This window comes from Parambassis ranga, chromosome 24 (assembly GCF_900634625.1).
Source record: "Parambassis ranga chromosome 24, fParRan2.1, whole genome shotgun sequence".
In the NCBI taxonomy this organism is placed as follows: domain Eukaryota; kingdom Metazoa; phylum Chordata; class Actinopteri; family Ambassidae; genus Parambassis; species Parambassis ranga.
The window spans coordinates 14598624-14620833 of record NC_041043.1 but is presented as its reverse complement, the minus strand read 5'-3'; the positions used below and the strand labels follow the sequence as shown (position 1 = coordinate 14620833).

The following is a 22210-nucleotide window of genomic DNA, read 5'->3' as shown; positions in this document are numbered from 1 at the left end:
GTGTGATTTAAAAATAGGTCTGAACCTATCCACCTTAAAGGCTATCTGGATTCAATCCTACTCTAGCTGGATTTGCTTTCTCCAGTGTGAACAGGGCCTTAGTGAGACCTTACACCTGATGGTCTTTCATGCTGTCACTTACACTGGCTTACAGAACAGGACAAGGCTCGTCCCGATAATCCAAGGTGAAATATGCTGAGCCATGTTGGTGATGGCGGCTTCGCATAAACTTTTCTTTTTCTTTTCTTGAACTCGAATGAGATAATGGGTAATAATAACACACTGTACAATCTCTACCTGGTCAGTTATTCTGCTGTTCTTACACCAGTTACACTGGTTCACCCATTTTCCTGGTAGCTGCTCCCATTTTTCTGACCATTTTCACAAATCTTTATTCTGCCTAATCTCTGCATGATGTCAGAAATGTTGCCTTCCAATTAAATGTGGTGCCGTAGAAAGCGTTTTGTGGTCGGTGTGAAGCCGATGACCGCGTCCACCCAGTTATACCAGGAACAGCAGCCCTAACCCGTCCGTATGCTCGCATCCCCGGGGAGCTGATTAGCACAGAACAGTAGTGACGAGGTCAAAGGTCACCAGGTGTATAATGGGCACATAATGAGCACTAATGGGCTACAGGGCAAGAGAGGCGGGAGAGGAGGAGACCATTTTACAGACTCCGGAAACTAGACACTGTGTGAGAGAGGAGGTTATTAGATTTGTCTGTCAGATGCTGAGATGGCTCCTATTGTGACTGTTTGTCAAGTTCAGCTAACGCAAGCTGAGATCTGCCAATTCCCATCATGCCCTGAGAGTGAAAACAAATGTCATTAAAGCTCTACCCGGTAGTGTTTTTTTTCCTTTTACAGTGCCTCTGTATGATATTAAAGCTGATAATATTACTTTAGAATGAGATTCACACATTAGAAATGTAAACCCAGCCTCAGGCGGGAGTATAATAGAACAAATCCAGGGATTAGTGCATTGTTTGTCTGCTTACTGAGACACTGGAGTTGCGAGTGAATAGCTGTGTGGCATAAGAAAAGGAGCTTTCTCAAGTCTTTTTAGCCTCACAGGAGCTCTAAATCCCACTTAACCCTTTATCGGTAGCTTGAAACAATAAACTTTACAGCCATGGCTCTTTTCTCATACCTCACATCTGCTGTCATGAAGTGCAGAGGGTGGTGTATGGTGTTTCAGGGGGCTGGTGTGACAAAAAGACAAAGGGCCACTTACAGCGAGGACAGAGGCCGGACTTATGTGTGTGGCCGTAGAGAGGGGGTTTGATGAGGGATGAGGGGTGGTGGTGGTGGTGGTGGGGCCACGCTGTTGGATGCTCTGCCCTGCAGCTGACACTCACATTCTCCCAGCTGGAGGTGTAGCAGTGTCAGCAGCTACATCTCCTTGTTGCTTTAATGTGTAGTGGGGGTGCTCATGTTTGTGTGTGCATGAACAGCTGCTCATGCAGGCCTCTCAGATAGACACACATTTATTTTGTAATTGTTGTCGATGTACGCTTCATTACAGGTGGATTTATGTTACGTTAATAATAACTCATGGTGACACTTTTAGGGGACTTTCTAGAATTCAATATGCCAAGTTGTGTGTGAGTCTTGTATAGTTGTGCATTTGCTTTCCTACTTACAAACTCATTGTCAGTTGCCACTGAAAGGGTCGAGGCATCTCTCTGAAGAACACAGGCGGCCTTTTCTGTTCACTGCTCCTGGACAATGCAGCAGAGCCCAGGAGGTGATTACTGCTGCCACACTGGGAGAGGGGTCTTCAGACTCAAAGGCATCTGGGAGGGTCTTCTTTTTTTGTTGTTGTTGTACAGCTGCATCGTTTAATCCTCCTGCGGTGAAAAAACATGGATATTTACCCAAGTGGAAAGAATGTGTTCGTTGTAAAGAGGTCAAGACCAAACATTTCAGAGCGTAGAAATACAGTTTGTTCCTTTATATTTATAGATTCAATACATCAGATCAGTGAATCTAGTTGTAATTTTATAGTCTCCAAAGACAGATGATCTCAGACAGACCTCTTACACACACACACACACACATTTATTTCTATGCAGTGAAGACGTTGTTTGAATTCCTGATCAGAATCAATCCAGTTTTCAGGAGTTATTGGGAAGCATGTTAGCCTGGACTCTGTAGATTCATGTTTCTAGGGGGCAGTACCAACCAAGCACAACACTGAATAAACTGCCTCTGGATGCTACTGGATAGACATTAGACAACCAATTAAACAAAGAAAGCATGTGACGCAGGCAGAGCAACAACCAGACTAGTATCAACAAAAGAGTAGGTAAGCCAAGGCAAGCAGCAAGTCATCACATCAAGCCTCCCACATTTAAAGGTAGGGTAGGAGGTTTTCTCACGCACCTTTCTCTCGGAGCTCACCCCGAAGCCACGCCTCCCAATCACATGGACGCGCATTACCTGACTTCGTCTGTGACTTCGGCCATCATGCACGTACCTCTCTGGTGCACGCAGAGCAGGAAGAGAGTGACAACCAGCCAATACTCCGCGCAGGGTCCACCCGGAGGATTGGCTGATGTTTTTAGGGTTTTATAGCTTCCACAGATGATTCATATTCTTTGTTTTAATGCGAAACTGCCGAACTAATTGGTTGCTATCGGATTGTAAAGAGAAGTTACACTCAGAACGAAATCTCCTACCATACCTTTAATATAAATGGTTAGGATTGGTGTGATAGGGTTTGAACCGAGGGGAACTGGCTGTGGAATGGAGGGAGTCTAGACCCAGTTCACTGAAAGTATTTTGGTGGAGTGAATGAGTATGGCTGGTCAGGCTACATGTAGAATACCACATATAATTAATCAACATACAGTGACTTTGATAGTGGTCAACGAGAGACAGAAGCTGATGGAGCTCACAGAGTTGAGTCAAACCTACAGGCTTACAGCTCCTTTACTCTGATGCTGAATGTTTGATGTTAATTCCGATAATTGTGCAAAAAATACCAAAGAAAGGGTCGACAGAGCCAAAAAAGACAGGCAAGAAAGGAGAGTACATTAATGTCTTGTACATGTGCCCTGTGAAAGTAAACTTGGCTGTCTGTGTGGAGCTCTGATAACACGTCCTATAGTCGGGTCCTCAACAGTGTCCTCTAGACACCACACAGCATCACCTTGACCATGAGACTGAACGTTTTTTCTCTTGGGAGATTTTGCTTCTGCAAGGTCAGTTTCCCGACATTTCCACATCCCTGGAAAAAGCTTCAGACCTGTTAGCAGTTAGCATGTGCTGTGGTTCGTTGAGAGGATCAACGTTTGGTACTAGTAGACCAGATTTTCTCAAGTGACTTACACTGTATTAAAAGGCTTTGCATGTTGTTATTTTAGTCTCATGTTGAGGCTGACCTGTGTACTAATTATGTATGTATCACATCTGGATCATCTGGAGGTTTATTTCCACCACTGACCTTGGGATTAGCTCACAGTGTGTCAGCCACCTGTGACAAAATGCACAAAATGTGTGATTGAAGTGATCATACATAAATATTTGCCCTTCATTCACTGGGGGGGGGGGGGGGGGGGGGCTTTTTAAATACTTCAGTGAGCGATTCCCCCTCTCTCTCTCTTGCTGCTGCAGCCAGCTAGCTAGCACTGAAACAGATCTTGGGATTAGTGAATGGGTCAAAGTATTGTTTTAATCTGGTTTTGGCTCTCAGTGCCTAACTGATGCAGAAAAGACAGATGGCTGAGTTTGAGTGAAATCTGTGGTCAGAGGGAGGAGTCTGGAGCCTTGTGTTGGAACAGCACACATCACATAGCCATGCCGGTGATCTCTTACTCACACAGTGTGATGGGGAAAGCCCTCCTGCTGAGAAAGTAGCAGCCGAGTGGAAACTGCAGTGTATATCTGAGTTTTTACAGTTGTGTGACGGGAAACACCACCTGTGCTCACCACTAACACACAGCCAGAACGATGAGGGAAGGTCAGACTCTACTTGTTGTAAAGAGCTCGTATGATTTTCTTGATGGAACCGTGTTCAAATTCAGAAAAAACGAAGCAGGAATGATATATTTTTGATAAAGCATCTTTGCAGATTTACTTGTGTAGGAGCACATACAAGACCATTGTTCCACACCCACGGCCAAGGCCCATGATCACTTAATCTCTATTTAAATAGCACTTTCCATACAATGAAATCTGTATGCTGACAAAATAATCTATAAAACACATAAACTAGAATCACAGTTTGTGAAAGTATCCACACTTGTTCCTGCCCTGCATGTGAATTTCAGAAGAAGAAGAAGAAGGAGAAGAGCTCCTTTAGTTACAAAACAGCGTTTATGTTTTTCTGAACAGGATCAAGGTCAGCTAGAGGTGGGAGCTGGGTGTGATCCCCTGAACAAACAAAAACACAGGCCAAAGTAACCCAGCAGTGAGAAAGACCTGTACTAGAATCACTGGGGGAACTGGGTCAGGCCAGGTCATCATGAAGAAGTGAAGCTCCCCAAGTAAGTTTGAAAACAGAACCATGACAAATCAACAGATCTAACAGATCTAATAAATGTCCTTTAACCCTGGTTTGACCCCAGCATGGGGACTGGGGACTGGAGACTGTAGAAGTTCAGGACGACTGCAAATTAAAGATTATCAGCTGACCGCGGTGAAGTCAGCTCCTGTCAGCTGAGACACCGACCTGTAACACATCTAAATGAACAAATGTAGTACAGGATTTTTAAACACTCGAACCTAGAGCAGTAGAGAGCTGCCTTTGTTTTTGCCAGGACTGTTTTCATATTGCTAACCACTAGGAACCGGCACCGTATTTCCTTGCATGCCACACTGAAGACAGGGGTGACAGGGGTCAGTGTAGCAGTAGTGGTATTGTTCCTTCGACTCGAGTCCTATGTCATAATTTTCATACGTAAGGTATAAGACGTACGGCGGAGCGGGGGCTGAATGACTGAACGTACAGTGTAGAAGCGTGATGGGACTGTGCAGTCATGCTTATGCTCTTTATAGAGCTGTGAAAGCTCATACAGAAGGAAGTGCTGACCCACATAATAGGGGGGATGTACTGGAGGCAGCAATGAGGTTAATTTTAGTGCATTCATGCCCTGCCTCGCTGCACAAAGGTAATGCAGATGCAGTTTTTTTGAATGTTTAGAAGCGGGATGACGCTGGCTGGCTTTGACCTCTGGGTAATTTTGTGTTGCTGGGAGATGGGGGAGTATTTCATGACACCCCCCCCCCCCCCAAGGGCAATTTTTCGATTTTCTCTAAACATGTTCAAAGCTGGCGTTTGAAGTGTGCATGATTTGTGAAAAACATGTGATGTAATGTGTGAAGCTCAGGCTTGTTTCTGAGAGGGAGAAACCTACGACTTATTCTACCGCACAAGCTTTTAATGTAAGGTCTCAATTATTTTGGTTATAAAGACCCAATAAACATGACAAAAAAGGCATCTAGGTTAAAGAACGTTGGTACGTTTTGGGGCATATCTGGGGTCATATCACTTGAGGCTTTTAAAAAAAAAACCCTCTGCAGGATGGAGACCTTGAACGGCCTTCTAGCGAACATTCTGAATGAAATGTCCTGGATGACAGAGAATCTTCATCAACTTCTAGTGAGCATGTTGACAGGCAGGCACTAGCAGTCTCATTCCTGGCATACTTGAGATATCAACCGCTATCCAGAGCTCTCTGTCACTTATCAATCGTGGTGACGACAGCTACTAGGAGACACTGACTTCAGCTCTACATCGTTGAGAACATGATGTGAGCCATTGACTCGGCATTACTCATCGCCTACACGGTGTCGGTGCTGTTAGTGTTGTGACAGTTTGAGTTATTTGGCACGCTCGCTGCGGAAAACGGCTGAAACCTCACCCTCACCGCACAGTTTGCACGTGTCCTCGAATTACAGAGGAAGCAGTGTAGCAGAAGACTCATGTAAAATGGTGTCAGAGGATTTACAGATGGCTCATTTTACATCATTAATCCTGATTTGACTTTTTTTTTTCATTGCCTACAGTGCACCGCAAAGTGAGCTTGTGTTATGCATAGCAGGATTTTACATGTATAAATCTAGTGGAGCCATACTCCATCCATCCATCCATCCGTCCATTTTCAACCGCTTATCCGGGGCCGGGTCGTGGGGGCAGCTCCTCTGGTGGGACCCCGAGGTGTTCCCAGGCCAGCCGAGAGACATAGTCTCTCCACCGCGTCCTCCCCGGGGTCTCCTCCGAGTGGGACATGTCCGGAACACCTCCCCAGGAAGGCGTCCAGGAGGCATCCGAGACAGATGCCCGAGCCACCGCAGCTGGCTCCTCTCGATGTGTGGAGCCATTCTCATTCTGGTTATTTGGTTTCCACTGGCCCATCTTGGTCTAAATAAATATAATTTATTTGTTGTGTCTATACCAGTGACAGCAAATAACTATGAATGGAACTTCCCCGAGGTCACCCATAGGTTTCTCAAGCTCGGGAGAGCCACAGTCTGCCTAAACTCCAAATACAGGCAAAGAGATGGAGCAGGGAGTTACAGAAGCAGTAACACACAGTTTAAGTAATAATAGAACAATATTATTAACTTAAAGGGAACCTATCAATAGATGCCAGAGCTGTGTTTTATACCAGATGGTAAAAACTGTAGTTTCTGCTAGAAAGTTGCTCCTAGACGTTGCAGGGCGAACCACATTTTTTGAAACACATCAGCAAAGAGGAAGAGCTGGATGTATTGGAGACTTGACCCCAGTCTGACCCAAAGTCCTCCCTCCAGGGAGGGTCATAAAGACAATTAAAGGCCCTCAGCGTGGGCAGGTCCCTCTGGCCACCTTGTGTAGAAATACCTGGGGTCAAGTGGGGGGGGGGGGGGCAATACTTCCAATTCACTATGCAGTTGTTAATGGTTGATACAAATTTGTTTGATTCACGTGAGAAGTATGTATTGATTTCACCTCTTTTCCATGCATGAAATGCAGATATAAGCGTGTGTGTGTGTGTGTCTGCATGGGAAGGGGCTTGTTTTTCCAGGAGCGACCAAGTTAATAAGTATTCTCCGGGGCCTCCTCTCAGAGCAATGTGAAAAGCGAGGGCTTGGCATTTCTTGTTTTTGAACTGAGTTGTGAGTTCCTAAAAGTTTGCACAAAAGCCCTGTTGCCTAGCTGCGAGTGAGAAGCCTCGCTGTGACTGCCAGGCCCTCTTTGTGTGAGCGTGGGTCTCTGACTGAACAGGATCTTCTGCAGAATCAACTGGAATGCAGTCAAAGAGAGAGAGAGAGAGAGAGAGAGAGAGAATTCCCCCGCTTTACTTAAGCTGTTCTCTGTTCTCTGGGCAGTGTCTGAAGAATCATCTGGTTCCAGTCCTGTGAATTTGTCTTGAGGTTTTCCCACCAACTTCTCGTTGTGAACCTTGTTTGTATCTAAATGGGAATTTCGTAAAAAAAAACAAATCATGCATGGTGCACAGGGGGCCACCAACAGATGGTTTTGAAAGATTCTGGGATCAATGAGTGTTTTATTTTGGTGCACAATATCCTTCAGAGATTTTGTGTAAGGGATGTAATACCTCCAGTGTAATAATTTGGCTGAAAGAACCCCATAGCACAGCCATGATTGAGTGCCTGAGATGATGATCAAGGACCAATGTCTTGGCAATAATCCATTCCTCTCTCCGGATTGAGGCTCGTAGACCCACGACACTGTGAATCATCACCATATTATCTCATCTTCTGCTGTGTTTCCGGCAATGAAAAACAGAGTCATTAGAAGGACTGTCATCACAGATTAGACTCGGGGGATCAGGTGGAACATCCCTCTTCCCATCAGTGTTGAGTTGAAATGCTGTTTTCACTGTCCATCACGTTCTGTCTTCCACTCAGGTTACCAGCGTGTATGTGTGGCTTTGTCCCTGTGAAAAGGAATGATTGCAATGTGCAAATCCTTTTCACTGCTTCCTCTGTTTTTTTATCGCGTTAGCTCCACCACAGAAGCTGCTAAGACTTTTGGAAGCTCCTAGCGTCTACCCAGTGTTCACTGTCCTTACATTATGACGGTAAGATTCGAACCTTTGCACTTTAACTCTATCTTGCTGTAGCACTGGATCATTTCCTTAGGTGTTCAGCCATGTTGGTGTGTACTCTGGCCTTCTGTGGAGCTGTGGTTTGCTTGTGTGCAGCTTACTGACTGTAGATAATCCTGGTTGCAAATCTGATTTAGCAGCAGCAAACACCTCAAGGATGGTATAATGTCATTTTTTAAATTATTATCAATTTCTATAGCTTCAGTATTTGTAACCAATGACTATTAATAAGATAATAAGAAGGGAAAGGGGCACTTTCTCTGAAGTTAACTGTGTTAAACCTCTGACTCCGGTCCTTTGACTACTGAGCTGCAAAAAGAACAGAGAAATCAGCCCCCGGCTATTTTTTTTTTTTTTTTTTTTTTTACATATGGGTGCCCAGATGGGGCCACTCAAAGTCTTGGTGTGGCACACCAAAACCAAAGCTCAGCTGCTGCTCTCCATGAGGATGCCTGTCATCAGGCAGTGCACTGTGCACGGGCCACACAACCAAGGAAGAGATTTGCCTTCAGGGCATTCTGCTAGACAGCCTTAGAAAGTCAAGACAAACTTCCATCGAGAGAGACAGAAGTTGTGGGTGTACATGGGTCAAACTTTGACTGAAGTGTTTTTTTAGACACTGTTTTGTTAGAGTCAATCAACAAAACTACTCGGTTAGATTTAAGAGAAGGTCACAGTTTGAGTTTAAAACAGCCACGTTCACAACAATAACCATGTTCTACTAAGCCGCTCTGGCAGAAAGCCCTGAAGGCAAACCCAAAGTGCTACTTCCACTTGCACTTGAACACAGTAGGAAGTTTCAGAGAGTTAACTTGGGCCAATGGACCAGATCATTCTGCAGTTTTTGGCATCAGGAAGAGGTGTAGTTATGTTTCCTTCCTTCCATACTGTTCATCTTGGTCTAATGCTTCCAAATATGAATAGTTAAAGTCACATTTGATCTTAATTGTGTTGTGTCTTTGTCCAAAGTGTAACTGTTTTAAGGGACATTGTCTAGTCAAAAATAATTCCGAGGCTCTTCATAGTTGTACTTGAATCCTCTAAGGGTTAATTACAGAACTCTAAGTCCACTTTGTATGAGTTTATAAATGTCACGGTGGGACATTTTGTCTTTATTTTAGCGTACCCCGTCCTCCGGTTGGACATAAAACCACAAATTTGGGTCACAACACAACTCATCAGATCAGATATGTGTGTCTGCACTGTTCAAGCTTGTTTTTATGTTGCTCGTTGTGTGTGAAAGCTTTGCTTCACAGTACAGCAAGCACACAAATTTTGATCAAATCTGACCCCTCTTTTTGGCTCTCACTGCGGATTATTTCATGTCCAGCTCACATGATCCCATGAGAACTGTACGTAGCAATCTGGACAGTAGTGATGTCAGTCCACTGTGCTTGTCCTCCCTCCTGTTTTCCTGTTTGCCAGGCCACTGTGAGAGGAGCACATGCCGGCTTGTTTTCACTCCATGTGTTTCCTGTTCTCTTCCCAGCTGCTGAGAGGATGAAGGGGAGGAATCCTGTTAGTTTTGGGAGTTTGTAGCAACAAGAGGATTGGCAGCACTGGCACAGCCGCTCCAGCACCTGTTTGACGCCTCCCCACCGCAGCGGAGTTCACCATGAGTTAGGCGGCATCGTAAACCTTTCGCCACAGCTGCCTTCCCCGCCATCTGGAACACCGTGTCTGGAGAGGACGGCATCAACTCGCCCTGCTTCATGAGCCAGCAGGATGCGGCTGAGGTCCTCGCACTCTCCGAGCGCCTCCTCATAGCTTCGCACAAGGGACAAGCCGACAATGTGGTCCAGCTCATCAACAAAGGCGCAAAAGTAGCAGTCACCAAGGTGAGCGAGCTAATGCTTGTGGACACATGCTTATAATCAGAGTCATTTCCTATAGCAGTCTTAGTTGGATCAGGTCTGCTCAGTGAGAGGATCCAGCTTAACACGGTGGAAGCAATAAGAGAGTCATGTTGTAGCTGAGGAAGAGCGAGAGGAGGAAGATCGATGCCATTTCCACTACTTTGATCATAACAGTAGCAAAGAAAAAAAAAACAGTTTTAACAGCAGGAAACCATGAGTGCATTACACCCCGAAAAGGCAGTACACACAAGGTACATGACATGGAACGAAAGACACAGAGAAGGATGTAATTTAGAGTCAAAAAATCAAGACTCAAGTGATTTTGAAGCAGGAATAACCACTCAGGTAATCTGTAGAGGCCTTACTCACTTTTTGGCAGGTGGAAAACAACCATTTTGAGGTGTATTGACCCTTTAAAGGGGTGTTAATGGGTATAATGGGGCTGGTTGGATGAAATATCACAGACAAGAATGAATTATAATAAGTAATTTTGAGGCAGAAATAACCACTAAGACACTCTGTAGAGGCCTTACTCACTTTTTGGCAGGTGGAAAATGAAGTTTCTGAGGTGAATCTGTCCTTTAAAGGTGTGTTAACAGGTATAAATGGGGCGGTTGGACAATAATCTGTTAAATATCACAGTGAAAAAAAAAAAATCAAGTAATTCTGAGGCAGAAAGAAGCTCCCGGGCTCACTGTGGGGACCACTAATCACCACCATCAGGGTCAGAAGTCAATAAAACACTGCAAAACTACTCAACAACACACCACTTCTCTCAGACTGTTACAACACGTAAATTATAAACATAGGCCTAAAATACATCCCATATTAACATTTTCCCAGACAGCGAACAAACAAACACGTCACATCATCATAAGCTTTATATATATATATATATAAGTTGAGGAGCGTTTAGCTTTTCAGACAGCAATAACCAGGTAAACATCCATCAATTTAACAGAGAATTTACGCAGTTTAATGACAACCTTACCTTATGTTAGCCTTAGTTGTCTTCTGTCCGAAGCGGTTAGGCTACACAGGCCAACCACGAAATCCTGTTTATGGAAGCTGCCATCATCGCCGACCTGCATCGCCATGACGACGGTTCTTTCTCTAATCCTTGTTTGATTCCTTCCATCCAGACATACTGAAGCATCCACACAGCATTATACTGCCACCACCGTGTTTGACTGTGGGAATAGTCACCTCTGGGTGTTGTGTCTTCTTTCTTTCTCCAAATGAAGGCAACAGGGTCACTCTGCAAATTAAAGAGATACAGAAACACTAGGGTTAAATGTCTTTGCTCTATTAACCAGAATATGGAATATATTTGATTTTTTTTTTTTTTAGCATTTTAGCATATTTAGGGCAATAGATTTTTTTGTGACCAGCTGTAAGTCCAGAACAATTATAATTCACTTGTTTAATTATGTTAAGACTTAAAAGACGCCCAGCTCAGCTCCTCCTCTGTGTCTGTATTTGGAATAACCTGGATCAAGGATCGTCCATATTTGTTTACATTCTGTGAAGGAGCCTGGAGTCCAAACACTTTATCTGATGCTGTAACAACAAATAACATCTGTTATCAAAAATGACAATAACCAGTGAGTGGATGCTAAATATCATGTAAACAGTTTGACTATTTCCTGTGGAACTACCTGTATAGAAGTGACAGACGAAGGTTCCTTGGGCTCTATGTGACCCAGCCTGGTAGACCTTTATCTTTGCAGCTTGCAGTCTAATACTACTGATAAAAAAAACATTTTTCTATCGTTGGCCTTGATAAACTTGCTTCCCCAGACATAATAAAACATATTTTCTGCTGCGAGTTGTACACTGATTGTGTTTTCACCAGCTGTATATTGGCTATTTTTTGGCAAGGGGCCATTGTGAGAGCTTAATAGAGGATAAAGGTGGAAGAGTTTCATATGAAACATTCCTCTGCTCAGGAAAAAAAAAGAGGAATGCAGGGATCGCTTTTTTGGGAGGCTAATGTGATGAATGGGTTTAGATGAAGAGAAGAAAAACATCAAACAGATGAGAAGAATAATGAGAGCATTAGCTGGTAGTCATAAAGAGAAGCGTGGAAGAACAAAGTGAGGACAGGAGGGTTTATTCTGGGTTCACACCGGTAGCTAAAGTGCTGCAAAGTGCTCCCCTCCTCCCATCAGTGCCATGTTAACCAGCCCATCTTCAAAAATGTCCATTAAACACGTCAGTAATTATTATTATTAACTACTGAAATGATGTATTACCCTCCTTTGCTCCTCAGAGAAGGAAGGAGGGAGCACAAAAGCCAGAGAGACTCAGTCCAAGTGTGTAATTTGCTGAATAATATAAACCAACAGGGTATTCATGCATAAAAGTTTAAAGCCGTCACTGCTGTTAAATAACACAGTGCTGCAAACAAGAGCCCGTGGTGACTGCGGAGGCGGCACAGGTCCCGGCTGTTTACCTGAACTCGGCCGGTGGCTTCCTTCCAGCCAGGCCCGGTGTAACCAAATCCTTGGGACCACATGAATGCAGAGCCGAGCCGCACCCAAACAAAGCACGAACCTCCAAACGCCAGGATAATACCTGGAGTGTAATGCAGCTTGTGCTGTTGTGTGGGAATACACACAGACGTCTGTAATTAAACTGTATTTACTCAGATTAGCTGAGATCACCTGGACTCAGCGTTTGAAGTGTGAAATGCTGACATCCTGCTGATGTCTGGATGTGTTACGCCTAATTTCCCTCCTACCTGAATGTAATTCTAACATCACCATTCCTCATGTTATGGTGTTTCTTTGCATAAAAGCATACTGTAATTCAGGATTACAGTATTACAGATTTCATAGAATCATGGACACCAGGCAGGGTTTCCCCCCAGGAAACCGGTTAGCTCAGGTGGTATAAGCCGCCGCCACATCCTGACTCATTTCATCCTGGGATAAATGTAATAGTATGACAATAGTCGTCCTTGCTTTGTGAAGAGGAGGCGCCTCATGTTTTTCCTGTAGGGTGAATGTGTTTTATTTGATGTTAGCAGTGGTGGCGGCTAATGCTGCACACCTTGATGCACTTGGAAAAGGGCTTTCCAGGCGTGCACAAGTTAAAAAACAAGCGCACAGTGATGCAACAGGTCAACACACACAGCAACCAACTCCTCTAAACCTCCCTAATAATACGGCCACTCCCCCTTTAAGCCACCTGAGAACCTATCAGACCAAAACAATGCAGCTATACATGTAGACAGATTCCCTTACTACAGCATCAATAAGCAAAAAATATCAGTGAGCGATCCTTTGAGGCTTCACTCTCCTGCCTGCAGGTCCTGCAGGTCCTTTAGATTTACCGGATGCACAGCTGAGGGTTTATCCTCTTCTCAGGAACATCTGTGCACTGTTCTCTTAAATCTTGAGATTAAGGATTTGTTTGTTTTCAGTTGAGTCATTACTGAGATGGATTGGACTCTGTAGCAGATTGTGTGAGTCAGTGAACTGTGATTGTGTGTGTCCTTTGAACACTTGCGCTGTGTGTTTTGCTCACTGGGCTGTGTTGTTGTGTGTCCACAGTATGGCAGAAGCCCCCTGCACTTGGCTGCCTACAAAGGCCACATTGAGGTTGTGCGTATCCTCCTCAAAGCTGGCTGCGACCTGGACATCCAAGATGATGTGAGTAGACCCAGCTGGCTGTCTGTCTGTCTGTCGGTCTGGACAGAGTCCATCCCCCCCTCCAGCTCGTGCTGCTGTCCTGACTGACGGTTACCAGTAGCTGCTTCTCTCTCTCTTTTATTTTTTTGCTTTCAAGTCCTTTTTTAACTTCAAATCATTCAACACAAGATGGCCTCCAGTGGCCTTGAATGGGACCCTCTGGACTGCCCACTTGTGGGTGTACCCTCAGGATGCAAGACCCTATTACCCACAGATAGTGATAACCCAGATCTCTGGCGCTGCCAACTTCACTCTCTGTGGTCAGTGAGCTCTGCAACAGGCGGCAGTCCATCCTCCAGGCCTGGGAGGCGAGAGGAGGAGGAGGAGGAGGAGGAGGAGGAGGAGGGGAGAGGACAGTGGAAGAGGGCTGGGAAAGAGCCTGGAAGATCAGGGAGAGTGAAGGAGGTTAGCCAAACCTGCTCCTACTGAGCCAGCGGAAATCTGCCCCCCTTCACCATCCTTCCTTCCCAGAGCAAACTGCACTCCTCCACCACCTGCTGGTGCTGCTGCTGCTGCTACGCTCGGCTCAGTTCTTATCTAGCTTGGAACGCCCCTCCACTTCTCCCTCCTGCTTCACCCCTTCTTTGCTTATTTTCTGCCAGCGCTCACATCCAACCTGCTCTGCCAAGTGTCACTCGCCGCTAATCTGCTCAGTGTGTGCAGGCTCCCCATTTTTTATGGCCGAGCATAAATGAGTTTATATGCTCATACCAACCACAGCAGTGGTTTGTATACTTTCACATATTAACATCATCAGCTGCTTCAGGTACTAATAACTCAAGTGGGAATCATCTGTGCTGAGCTCACAAACCAGTCAACATTCAGAACGTTCCGTTTGTTTGTTTGTTGATTGATGGGGGGGGGGGGATTGGCAAGAAAACAACAATATCAAATTAGTTTTAAAACAGCTTATGCTAATCTAGCGATCTGCATCCTGGCTGAAAAATGAAGGCTGTATTTTTGCCGAGCAGTTTATTAAGCAGGTCTAATTTGATTTCATCAATCATTAAACTGCTTGCTAACATACAGAAGACAATCGTTCATCCATGAGTGATTGTTTCACACCCACTGAGCAGGAATGAAAGAGAACCCCCCCCCACTAAACAAGCTATTCCTACAAAGTGTGTGTCGTCTGATGGATGAAAATCTTGTATCCCTGAAGGTTTCTATCAACAGCTCAATTTGAGGAAGCGTTCAAGTGACGATGTAACAATGAAAAAAAACCAGAGGGTTCCAAGATTTTCACTTGATTGAGTGTATTCCTGCTTACCTCTGTCTTGTTTGTTGTCGTTGTCATCATTCAGCTTTGTGTGTTTGCATGTGTGTGCGTGTGACAGGGGGAGCAGACGGCGTTACATCGCGCCGCCGTGGTGGGAAACAGCGACGTTATCGGCGCTCTCATCCAGGAGGGGTGCGCACTGGATAGACAGGACAAGGTGCAGGTTAAAACACACACACAGACACACACAGACAGACACACACACAGGCAAATGGGCCTGAGTGATGTCTAGGTTATCATATAAAAGCATTAAAGCCTGTAACCTGTAGTCTGTAATCTGCTTAACCCCCTGAGTCCCATGAAAAGTAGCGCAGTGTGTTTAAAAAGAAAAGTGAACTGACCCCTTCACATACTTTTAGGGTCTTTACCAGTTGTGCAGTTTCAGTGTATTTTAGTGCATGTTGCACAAAAACAATCCATCCATTCATCTATTTCTCCAGCACTACATTCCATCAACCCTTTCATCACCTCATCCCACTCACTACGACCCTCTCATCTCTCCCCTATTAACCCCTCCATCCCTCTCCTCCATTTCCATACATCCTAAACTTTTCAATAAAGTCTTTTGAATCTGAATCAAACTTACAAGTGTGTCAAACTACAACTGAACAGAAAACTAAAGGAAACAGCAGTGATCATTATTTACACACAGCTTCTGTTGGACTTCTTCCTTAAGCCTCACAGTCAACATGAGTTCGTGTGATATTGGTGCATGAGTCTGGCTGTTGTTAACGTGGCTTTTTGTCTTGTTGTTCCTGTCAGGATGGCAACACTGCTCTCCATGAGGTGTCCTGGCACGGCTTCAGTCAGTCCGTCAAACTGCTGGTGAAGGCTGGAGCCAACGTTCACGCCAAAAACAAGGTGGTGCTGCAGTAAAGCTGTCGAACTGATCACACATGCAGAGGTTCTGCTGTAATCCTAGCATGTGTTCAGAAGTTAGTCCCCCTTATCTGATCATAGTGGGTCTTAGTGCGAGGCAAATGCAACGTCAGACAAACAACATAAAACTGTTGAAGATGAAGATGAAGCCTTGATGAATTGATCAATACACACTGTCAGGCACAGTGGTGGATCACCAGGACCTGGACACCCTGCAGTCATTGAGTGGACTAAGAACTCCTCTGTATACCAGAGTACTGTAGAGACAAATGTGCGACCATCTGTCTGACAGCTAAAGCTTGGTCGAAACTGGGTCACATAACAGAACAATGATCCAAAGCACAGCAGCAAATCTACATCAGAACGGCTGAAAAATAAAACAATCAATGGTTTAGAATGGTCCAGTCCAAAAAACTCTACTGCAAACACAAATAAAGGAAATGACAGAGTCTCTCTTGTCTCCAGGCAGGAAACACGGCGCTCCACCTGGCGTGTCAGAACGGTCATGCTCAGAGCGCCAAGGTTCTGCTCCTGGGAGGCTCCAGACCAGACAGTAAGAACCATGTAAGTAGGCCTCCACTGATGAACACACACACACTTGTGTCCGATAATGGTGCCGGAAGAGCCAGATATTTTCCTCAGACGTTGAAGGGAACATAAGTAGAGTTGGGGGAACCCTACTGCTCCAAGTGAAAGGAGGCGGGTCAGAGAAGAGACCTTCCTCGCTCTTTTATGCTTCCCTGCTGCTCTGAAATCCAAGATGGCGGCCTGCTCTCTGCAGTGAACCGCTGCCACACCAGTCTACACAGCACAGCAGCCTCTTAATTATGAAACACTGTGTGTGTGTGTGTGTGTGTGTGTGTGTGTGTGGTACGTTTGCACTTCAAATGTGATGCCAGCCTCGTGGGGAAACAGTTGTTACTCAGCACAACTCAGGGCCAGGTTGTTGTTAGTGGGTCTGAGCAGCTGACGGCCTCACATGAACCCTGAATGCCGATGGTGGAAAGTTTAACTCCTTCCTATGAAGACAAACAAAACAGAAGTACCTGAAAATAAAGTATATAAAGTCTTTGCACCAGAATGGCACACAATCATTGTGAAAATATAACCTTTATTATATTTTCTGACTGAATATTTTCACTTTAAAATGTAATATTATTATTTTCAGGCAGGAGATACAAGTTTGCACGTGGCAGCTCGCTACAACCACGTGTCGATGATCCGCATCCTGCTGGGAGCCTTTTGCTCCGTGTCAGAGAAAAACCTGGTGAGTTTGCACTGTCTGTAGTTTTTGTCTCATACAAAAGACTTTTATTTAAAACGTTTTTTTTTTAAAAGTCACCAGTGTGTATGACGGTATGACCCAAAGTAGAAAGAAATAGAAAAAAGTGATTCAATTATTTTCCCTTTCAAAATAAGATGAACAGCATTACAAATAACCAGTGGTGGAGGAAGTGCTGAAGCTTGGTACAACTACCCAGCAAAATATATACTCAAGTAAAAGTAGAAGTGCTACATCGACAAACCTACTTAAGTAAAAGTCTTAAGACCTTTTAAATGTACTTAAAAGTATTAAAAGTAAAAGTAATATATATGATTGATTTCCATTGCAAAGGATCTGAACAGGTTAAAATAATCAAAGAAATCATCTTAAATTAAAATGGACCATGTGTAGTTAATGTCCATGTTCAGTCCAGAAGCAGCTATGGACAGGTCTGTGTGTCATGAGGCAGGCTGTGGGCATCAAGTGAACAGAGAGGCTGCTGATAACAAACAGGCATTCAGCATGTTTACTGTGTCAGTGTTCCTGCTGTAGATTCATGTTATGATTCATGTTCATCAGACATTAATGGATGGACCTGTGTTAGCAGACAGCAGCTAACTAGTTAGCTAACTGAGCCAGAGCACCGGCATCATGACTGAGGCTCATTATAGAAACACAGCTGGCAGCGTGACACCACCTCCATGCAGATTCTGACCTCACATCAGTCCAGCACTGTGTTCATCACATGGAACAAGTAACTACAGATACTGTAGAAATGTAATGGAGTAAAAGTATAAAGTATGCACTATTATTTTTACTTAAGTAAAGTAGAAATACATAAAAAATTACAGTAATGAGGTACAAATACTTAGTTACTTTCCACCACTGCAAATGTCCGCAAAGACAAAAGCCTAAATGACAGTCCGGGCTAGGTTAAAGAATGGCGGTTCAGCTTTGTTGCAGGTCATGGCTTATCGTCACAATGGAAATTATTTGTCTAAAAATGTCATTCACTGTGTGATTGTGTGTGTTCTTCTACAGGCTGGGGACACGCCGCTCCACGTGGCAGCTGCTCTGAATCATAAGAAGACAGTACGCCTGCTGCTGGAGGCTGGAGCAGACTGTCGCATCTGTAACACTGTGAGTGCCCACGACCTTTTTCACGCTGCCAGAAGCACACACAGTGTGTCTTTCTTCATATGTTCAACATTGATAATGGTATTTTTTTTGTCCATTTGGGTGACATGCACTGTTCTACATGACCACTATATATCCGTGTGCTTCTGCAGGCAGGGCAAACTGCTTTGGACCAGGCCAGAGAGCACAACAACCCAGATGTGGCTCTTCTCCTGACCAAAGCTCCACAGGTAAAACAACTAGGTGGAACTTGGGAGGCAGCTATGCACTTGATGTCAGATTGTGTTTTGTTGCCGTCTACAAACTGCAGATGTGTGTGTTTTTAGGTGCAGAGTTTTGTGCGTGGCAGGAGTGCCAGGAAGAGGAGAGACAAGCTGAAGGCAGAGGGTAGAGCCCAGTCTGTGCCTCGAGATGAGATGTTACCCTGTAAGGTAAAGAGAAAGGAAACGTGTCGAAAAATTACTGAAGTGATTGATCAATGCGAGGCGAGGAGAAGGCTGTGGAATGTGTTAAAGGAGGATCCGGTGATGAACGGCTTACTGCACTGATACTGGATCAAAATATGGAAACAGACTTGTTTATGAGACACCAGCTTTCTCATTTAAATGTTAAGTGCTAAAACATCCAGGAAAGACCTCTGCTAAACCTTTCCCTCTTCTGTTTCCTGCAGGAAAGTGCATCTGCAGCAGACGACACCCAGAGCAGCGAGCGAGCTGCCTGCAGACAGGCCGAGGTGACCGAGTCAAACACCAGGAGGGGAAAGAACAGGAAGCAGAAAGAAAAGGTAAGATCCTGGAATGTTAAGAATGCACAGAGCTCCCAGTTACCATCAGAGGTGTAATAATGATTAACCCTCTGGTTGCAGCCCTCTTTGTCAGACCCTCTCCGCCGCAGAGAGACCAGACACGCTGAAGGCTTCCACAAGAAGAAAGGTAAACTGCGGGGAGCCGCACCTCTCGCCTCCATCCCTCCACACAACTATAAGGCCTACCAGCTCTACACACTGTACCGGAGCAAGGATGGCAAGATCATGCAGGTTTGGTCGCAAAAGTCACCTTTAGTCAATGACTGCAGACCCTCAGTGAGTCCAAAGTAAACATGGCTGTTGTCGCAGGCTCCTCTGAACGGCTGCCGCTGTGAACCTCTCATCAGTAAACTGGAAAACCAGCTGGAGGCCACCAAGGAGGAGATGAAGACTGAGATCCACACCGTCCAAGACCTGATGAACAGCAAGATGGGCCAGCTGGACCGCAAGAACAAACACCAGGTACCACATGTCCAACCTTGTGAGTGTTTACTGGTGAAAGAGGAACACACACAGCCATGTGCTGCTGCCGATGGACCAGTCCACATAGCAACTATGAAAGTTTCTTTTCCCCTGCAGCCCTGTGTAGGTGAACAGGGACAAACACAGCTTGAACACTGTGGACTGAGTGGAACATGTGCTGGGGCTTTGGCTTCATCCCCCCCCCCCCTTTCTGGAACCACCCACATGCATAATACACAATCTCACAGTTCAGATAAAACCTGCACAGAGTTGTTCGAGCATATACTCTTAGCATCAGTGCTGCCTGAGAAAGTACAATAGCGGATGTAGGCAGGAATGCACAATCAGCGTGCTCAGAACAACAGAAACAGGTAGGCCTGAAGTTCAACATGGCAGCGTTAACATGGGAGGAGAAATACTGCTTCAAACTGCAGCTGAACCGCTAAACACTGCTGAGTCACGGCAGCAAATGTTCATTCAGGAGAGAGAAGATACAAGTTGCATGATTTGCTGGTATTTGTGTAAACAGATCCGGGCTCTGGATAAGATGACGGTGGAGAGAGTGTCAGCAGAGAGGAGCGAGTGTCTGCAGAGGATCGAGCAGCGCGCCCAGCAGGAGCGGCTGGAGGCAGAGAAGAGACAGGTAACACCAACGAACTATGCCGAGTCATGCTCCAAAGTGCAAACGTTTCTTAATGACATAACTGCTGTGTGTGGTCGTTTGTGTTCTTCAAGCAGGCGTCCCTGGTCAGTGAGCTGAAGAACTGGTGTCTGTCCAAACTGCAAAACATGGAGGTCCGCTTCACAGGAGACCCCAGCAGCACCAAGCTGCAGCGCTCCTCCTCTGTGGCCGAGGGGCTGAACCAAACCGACGGAGCCGGCCTCACGGCGCTGCCGGCCGAGCACGGGGGCAGCTCACAGTGCCTGGAGCTCCATGACAGCCCTGCCCTCCCAGAGACCACGCAGCTGGAGTCCAGCGTGGCAGAGGGCGGATCAGCCAACCACTACTTCGTGGTTCATGTGGAGAGCTCTCCAGGTAGCAAACACAACAGACAGCTTGTTTCCACATTAAACTTAGGTCTTTTGAGGCATGAATGCTAAAAACAGAGCAACCCACTGTGCTATTTAGCAAGATGGCTACTGACTATCATGTGATTAAATAGCTGAATCTCTTAAACAGATTGTGATAAGGCTCATAATGCAGAGGTCACCTCTCCTGCAGCAGCCAAGAGCCCGCTGTCATCTACAGCCCCAGTGGTTCGACCAAAGGAGCGCCCGGTGATCTCTGCTGACCCCCAGAGGAAGGACCTGGACCTGCAGGTTGTGAACACACTGGAGTATGGAGCGACCGGGGGAAGGAGCCACAGAGCCAGCAGCCTGTCGCCGGCCATAGGGCGCCGCTGCAACAGCAGGACTGAATCATGGATCAGGGACAAGGAGAGAGGCCGTGAAAGAGGGAAGTATCAAAAGAAAAACTCTAGGGGCAGGACTAAGTCTAAAGGGGCCACAGGGGTCAGGACTCTGGAGGTCTTTGGAGACCAACCCAGTGAGCCCTCCTTTGCTCAAGAGAGGGACAACATGCACGCCCTGGAGGTGACCCAGTACTTCTTTGAGACAGTGTCGACACAGATGGAGCGCTGGTATGAAAGGAAGGTGCAGGAGGCTCGCTGGCAGGCCGATCAGAGAGCTCAGGCCGACAGAGCCGCTCTGATCGAGAGGATCAGCTACCTGGAGGACGAGCTGCGCATGCTGAGGACTAACAGACATGATGATTGCTAACACACGCCTCAATTTAAAAAGAACTGCCAAAACCCATGTGGGTCTTACCTTCTTTTGAAAAACAGAAATTATTTTTTTTTTTTTTTTACTTCACCCCATGTATGTTTCCACTGAATCATATCATCAAATACACCTGTGGGCTGAAAATGTTCCACAGTAGCATCCCTGTCCTTTTGGTTGCCATGGTAGCGGGTGTGTTGTCATGCGTACATACATTTCTTCAGTGCTGAGAGCAGCTCTTTGCACTGTGCACTTATGCACTGTGTTGTAAATAAAGCTGGAAATATAAAGCTAAAGTAAAACATGGACAGAACACTTTATACCCATCATACCTAACAGAGTGAAGTAGAAGGAACTGGACTTTTAAATATTAACTTGTATGAGTCACATTCTGGATTATAGTAAAAGCTACCTGATGGAGGATAACACAGCAAAATAAGCTTCTTGTTACAATCTGCATACTGGAATCAGTCCATTGTGACTTAATACTAACCAATGTAGCTGAACTGACACTGTGTATAAAACCCTACAGTAGTGTGTCAGTGGCAGGGTTGGATGCTCTATGCCCATAAAATTTAGACACCACTGTGTATAAATAAAGCATTTTAGATGAGTTAAATCAACTGTAACTGAAAAAATAAACATGAAGCTTAGCTTCAGTTTGTACACAGCTGTCTCAGAAAGTGTTTACAGTTCACTGAAAGCACTCTGCTCTGAACACAGAATACAATGACACTTGTATCCCTTACTTCCTGTTCGCCAGCTCCACACTTGCCAAGTTATGATCCTGAACACTTGTGTACCTGTGAAGAAGTTTAACATTACTTGGATTGAATTGTGTCAGAATTGCATGGAGACAGCTCAGAGTTGTGTCGCAGTATTACTGTGTGCTGTAGTCGGTCACTGTTTGTTTTCCATGATTAAGACAAATGCACTCTGTATGATGTTGCCAGAAAACATATTTTGTATTAAAAAATTCATCATTTTAAATGCTT

At 45.2% G+C, this 22210-nt stretch overlaps 1 protein-coding gene and 1 long non-coding RNA gene across 8 annotated transcripts in view; one reads left to right on the top strand and one right to left on the bottom strand.

Moving 5' to 3' along the window:
* Nucleotides 1-14997, bottom strand: part of LOC114428723 (uncharacterized) — a 19546-nt gene extending 4549 nt beyond the window's left edge. Inside the window, exons 1-3 of the long non-coding RNA XR_003669610.1 lie at nucleotides 14881-14997; nucleotides 10907-11173; nucleotides 1643-1849 (exon numbers count right to left, since the gene is read on the bottom strand). This is a non-coding gene — a long non-coding RNA (uncharacterized LOC114428723). The remainder of the gene's footprint in view (nucleotides 1-1642; nucleotides 1850-10906; nucleotides 11174-14880) is intronic.
* Nucleotides 1-22205, top strand: part of ankrd6b (ankyrin repeat domain 6b) — a 24568-nt gene extending 2363 nt beyond the window's left edge. Inside the window, exons 2-16 of one of the 7 annotated variants that reach the window (XM_028397385.1) lie at nucleotides 9549-9897; nucleotides 13473-13571; nucleotides 14948-15046; nucleotides 15652-15750; nucleotides 16234-16332; nucleotides 16937-17035; nucleotides 18074-18172; nucleotides 18322-18399; nucleotides 18496-18600; nucleotides 18840-18953; nucleotides 19035-19205; nucleotides 19284-19436; nucleotides 19966-20079; nucleotides 20175-20472; nucleotides 20617-22205. In XM_028397385.1, coding sequence (XP_028253186.1) covers nucleotides 9772-9897; nucleotides 13473-13571; nucleotides 14948-15046; nucleotides 15652-15750; nucleotides 16234-16332; nucleotides 16937-17035; nucleotides 18074-18172; nucleotides 18322-18399; nucleotides 18496-18600; nucleotides 18840-18953; nucleotides 19035-19205; nucleotides 19284-19436; nucleotides 19966-20079; nucleotides 20175-20472; nucleotides 20617-21215 — 2352 coding nt within the window. In that variant the 5' untranslated portion in view covers nucleotides 9549-9771 and the 3' untranslated portion in view covers nucleotides 21216-22205. Of the gene's footprint in view, nucleotides 1-9548; nucleotides 9898-13472; nucleotides 13572-13649; nucleotides 14016-14947; nucleotides 15053-15651; nucleotides 15751-16233; nucleotides 16333-16936; nucleotides 17036-18073; nucleotides 18173-18321; nucleotides 18400-18495; nucleotides 18601-18839; nucleotides 18954-19034; nucleotides 19206-19283; nucleotides 19437-19965; nucleotides 20080-20171; nucleotides 20473-20616 lie in introns of those variants that run through there. The other 6 variants (XM_028397384.1, XM_028397382.1, XM_028397380.1 and 3 more) reach the window with 6 other exon arrangements.
* Nucleotides 22206-22210: the final 5 nt, after the last annotated feature.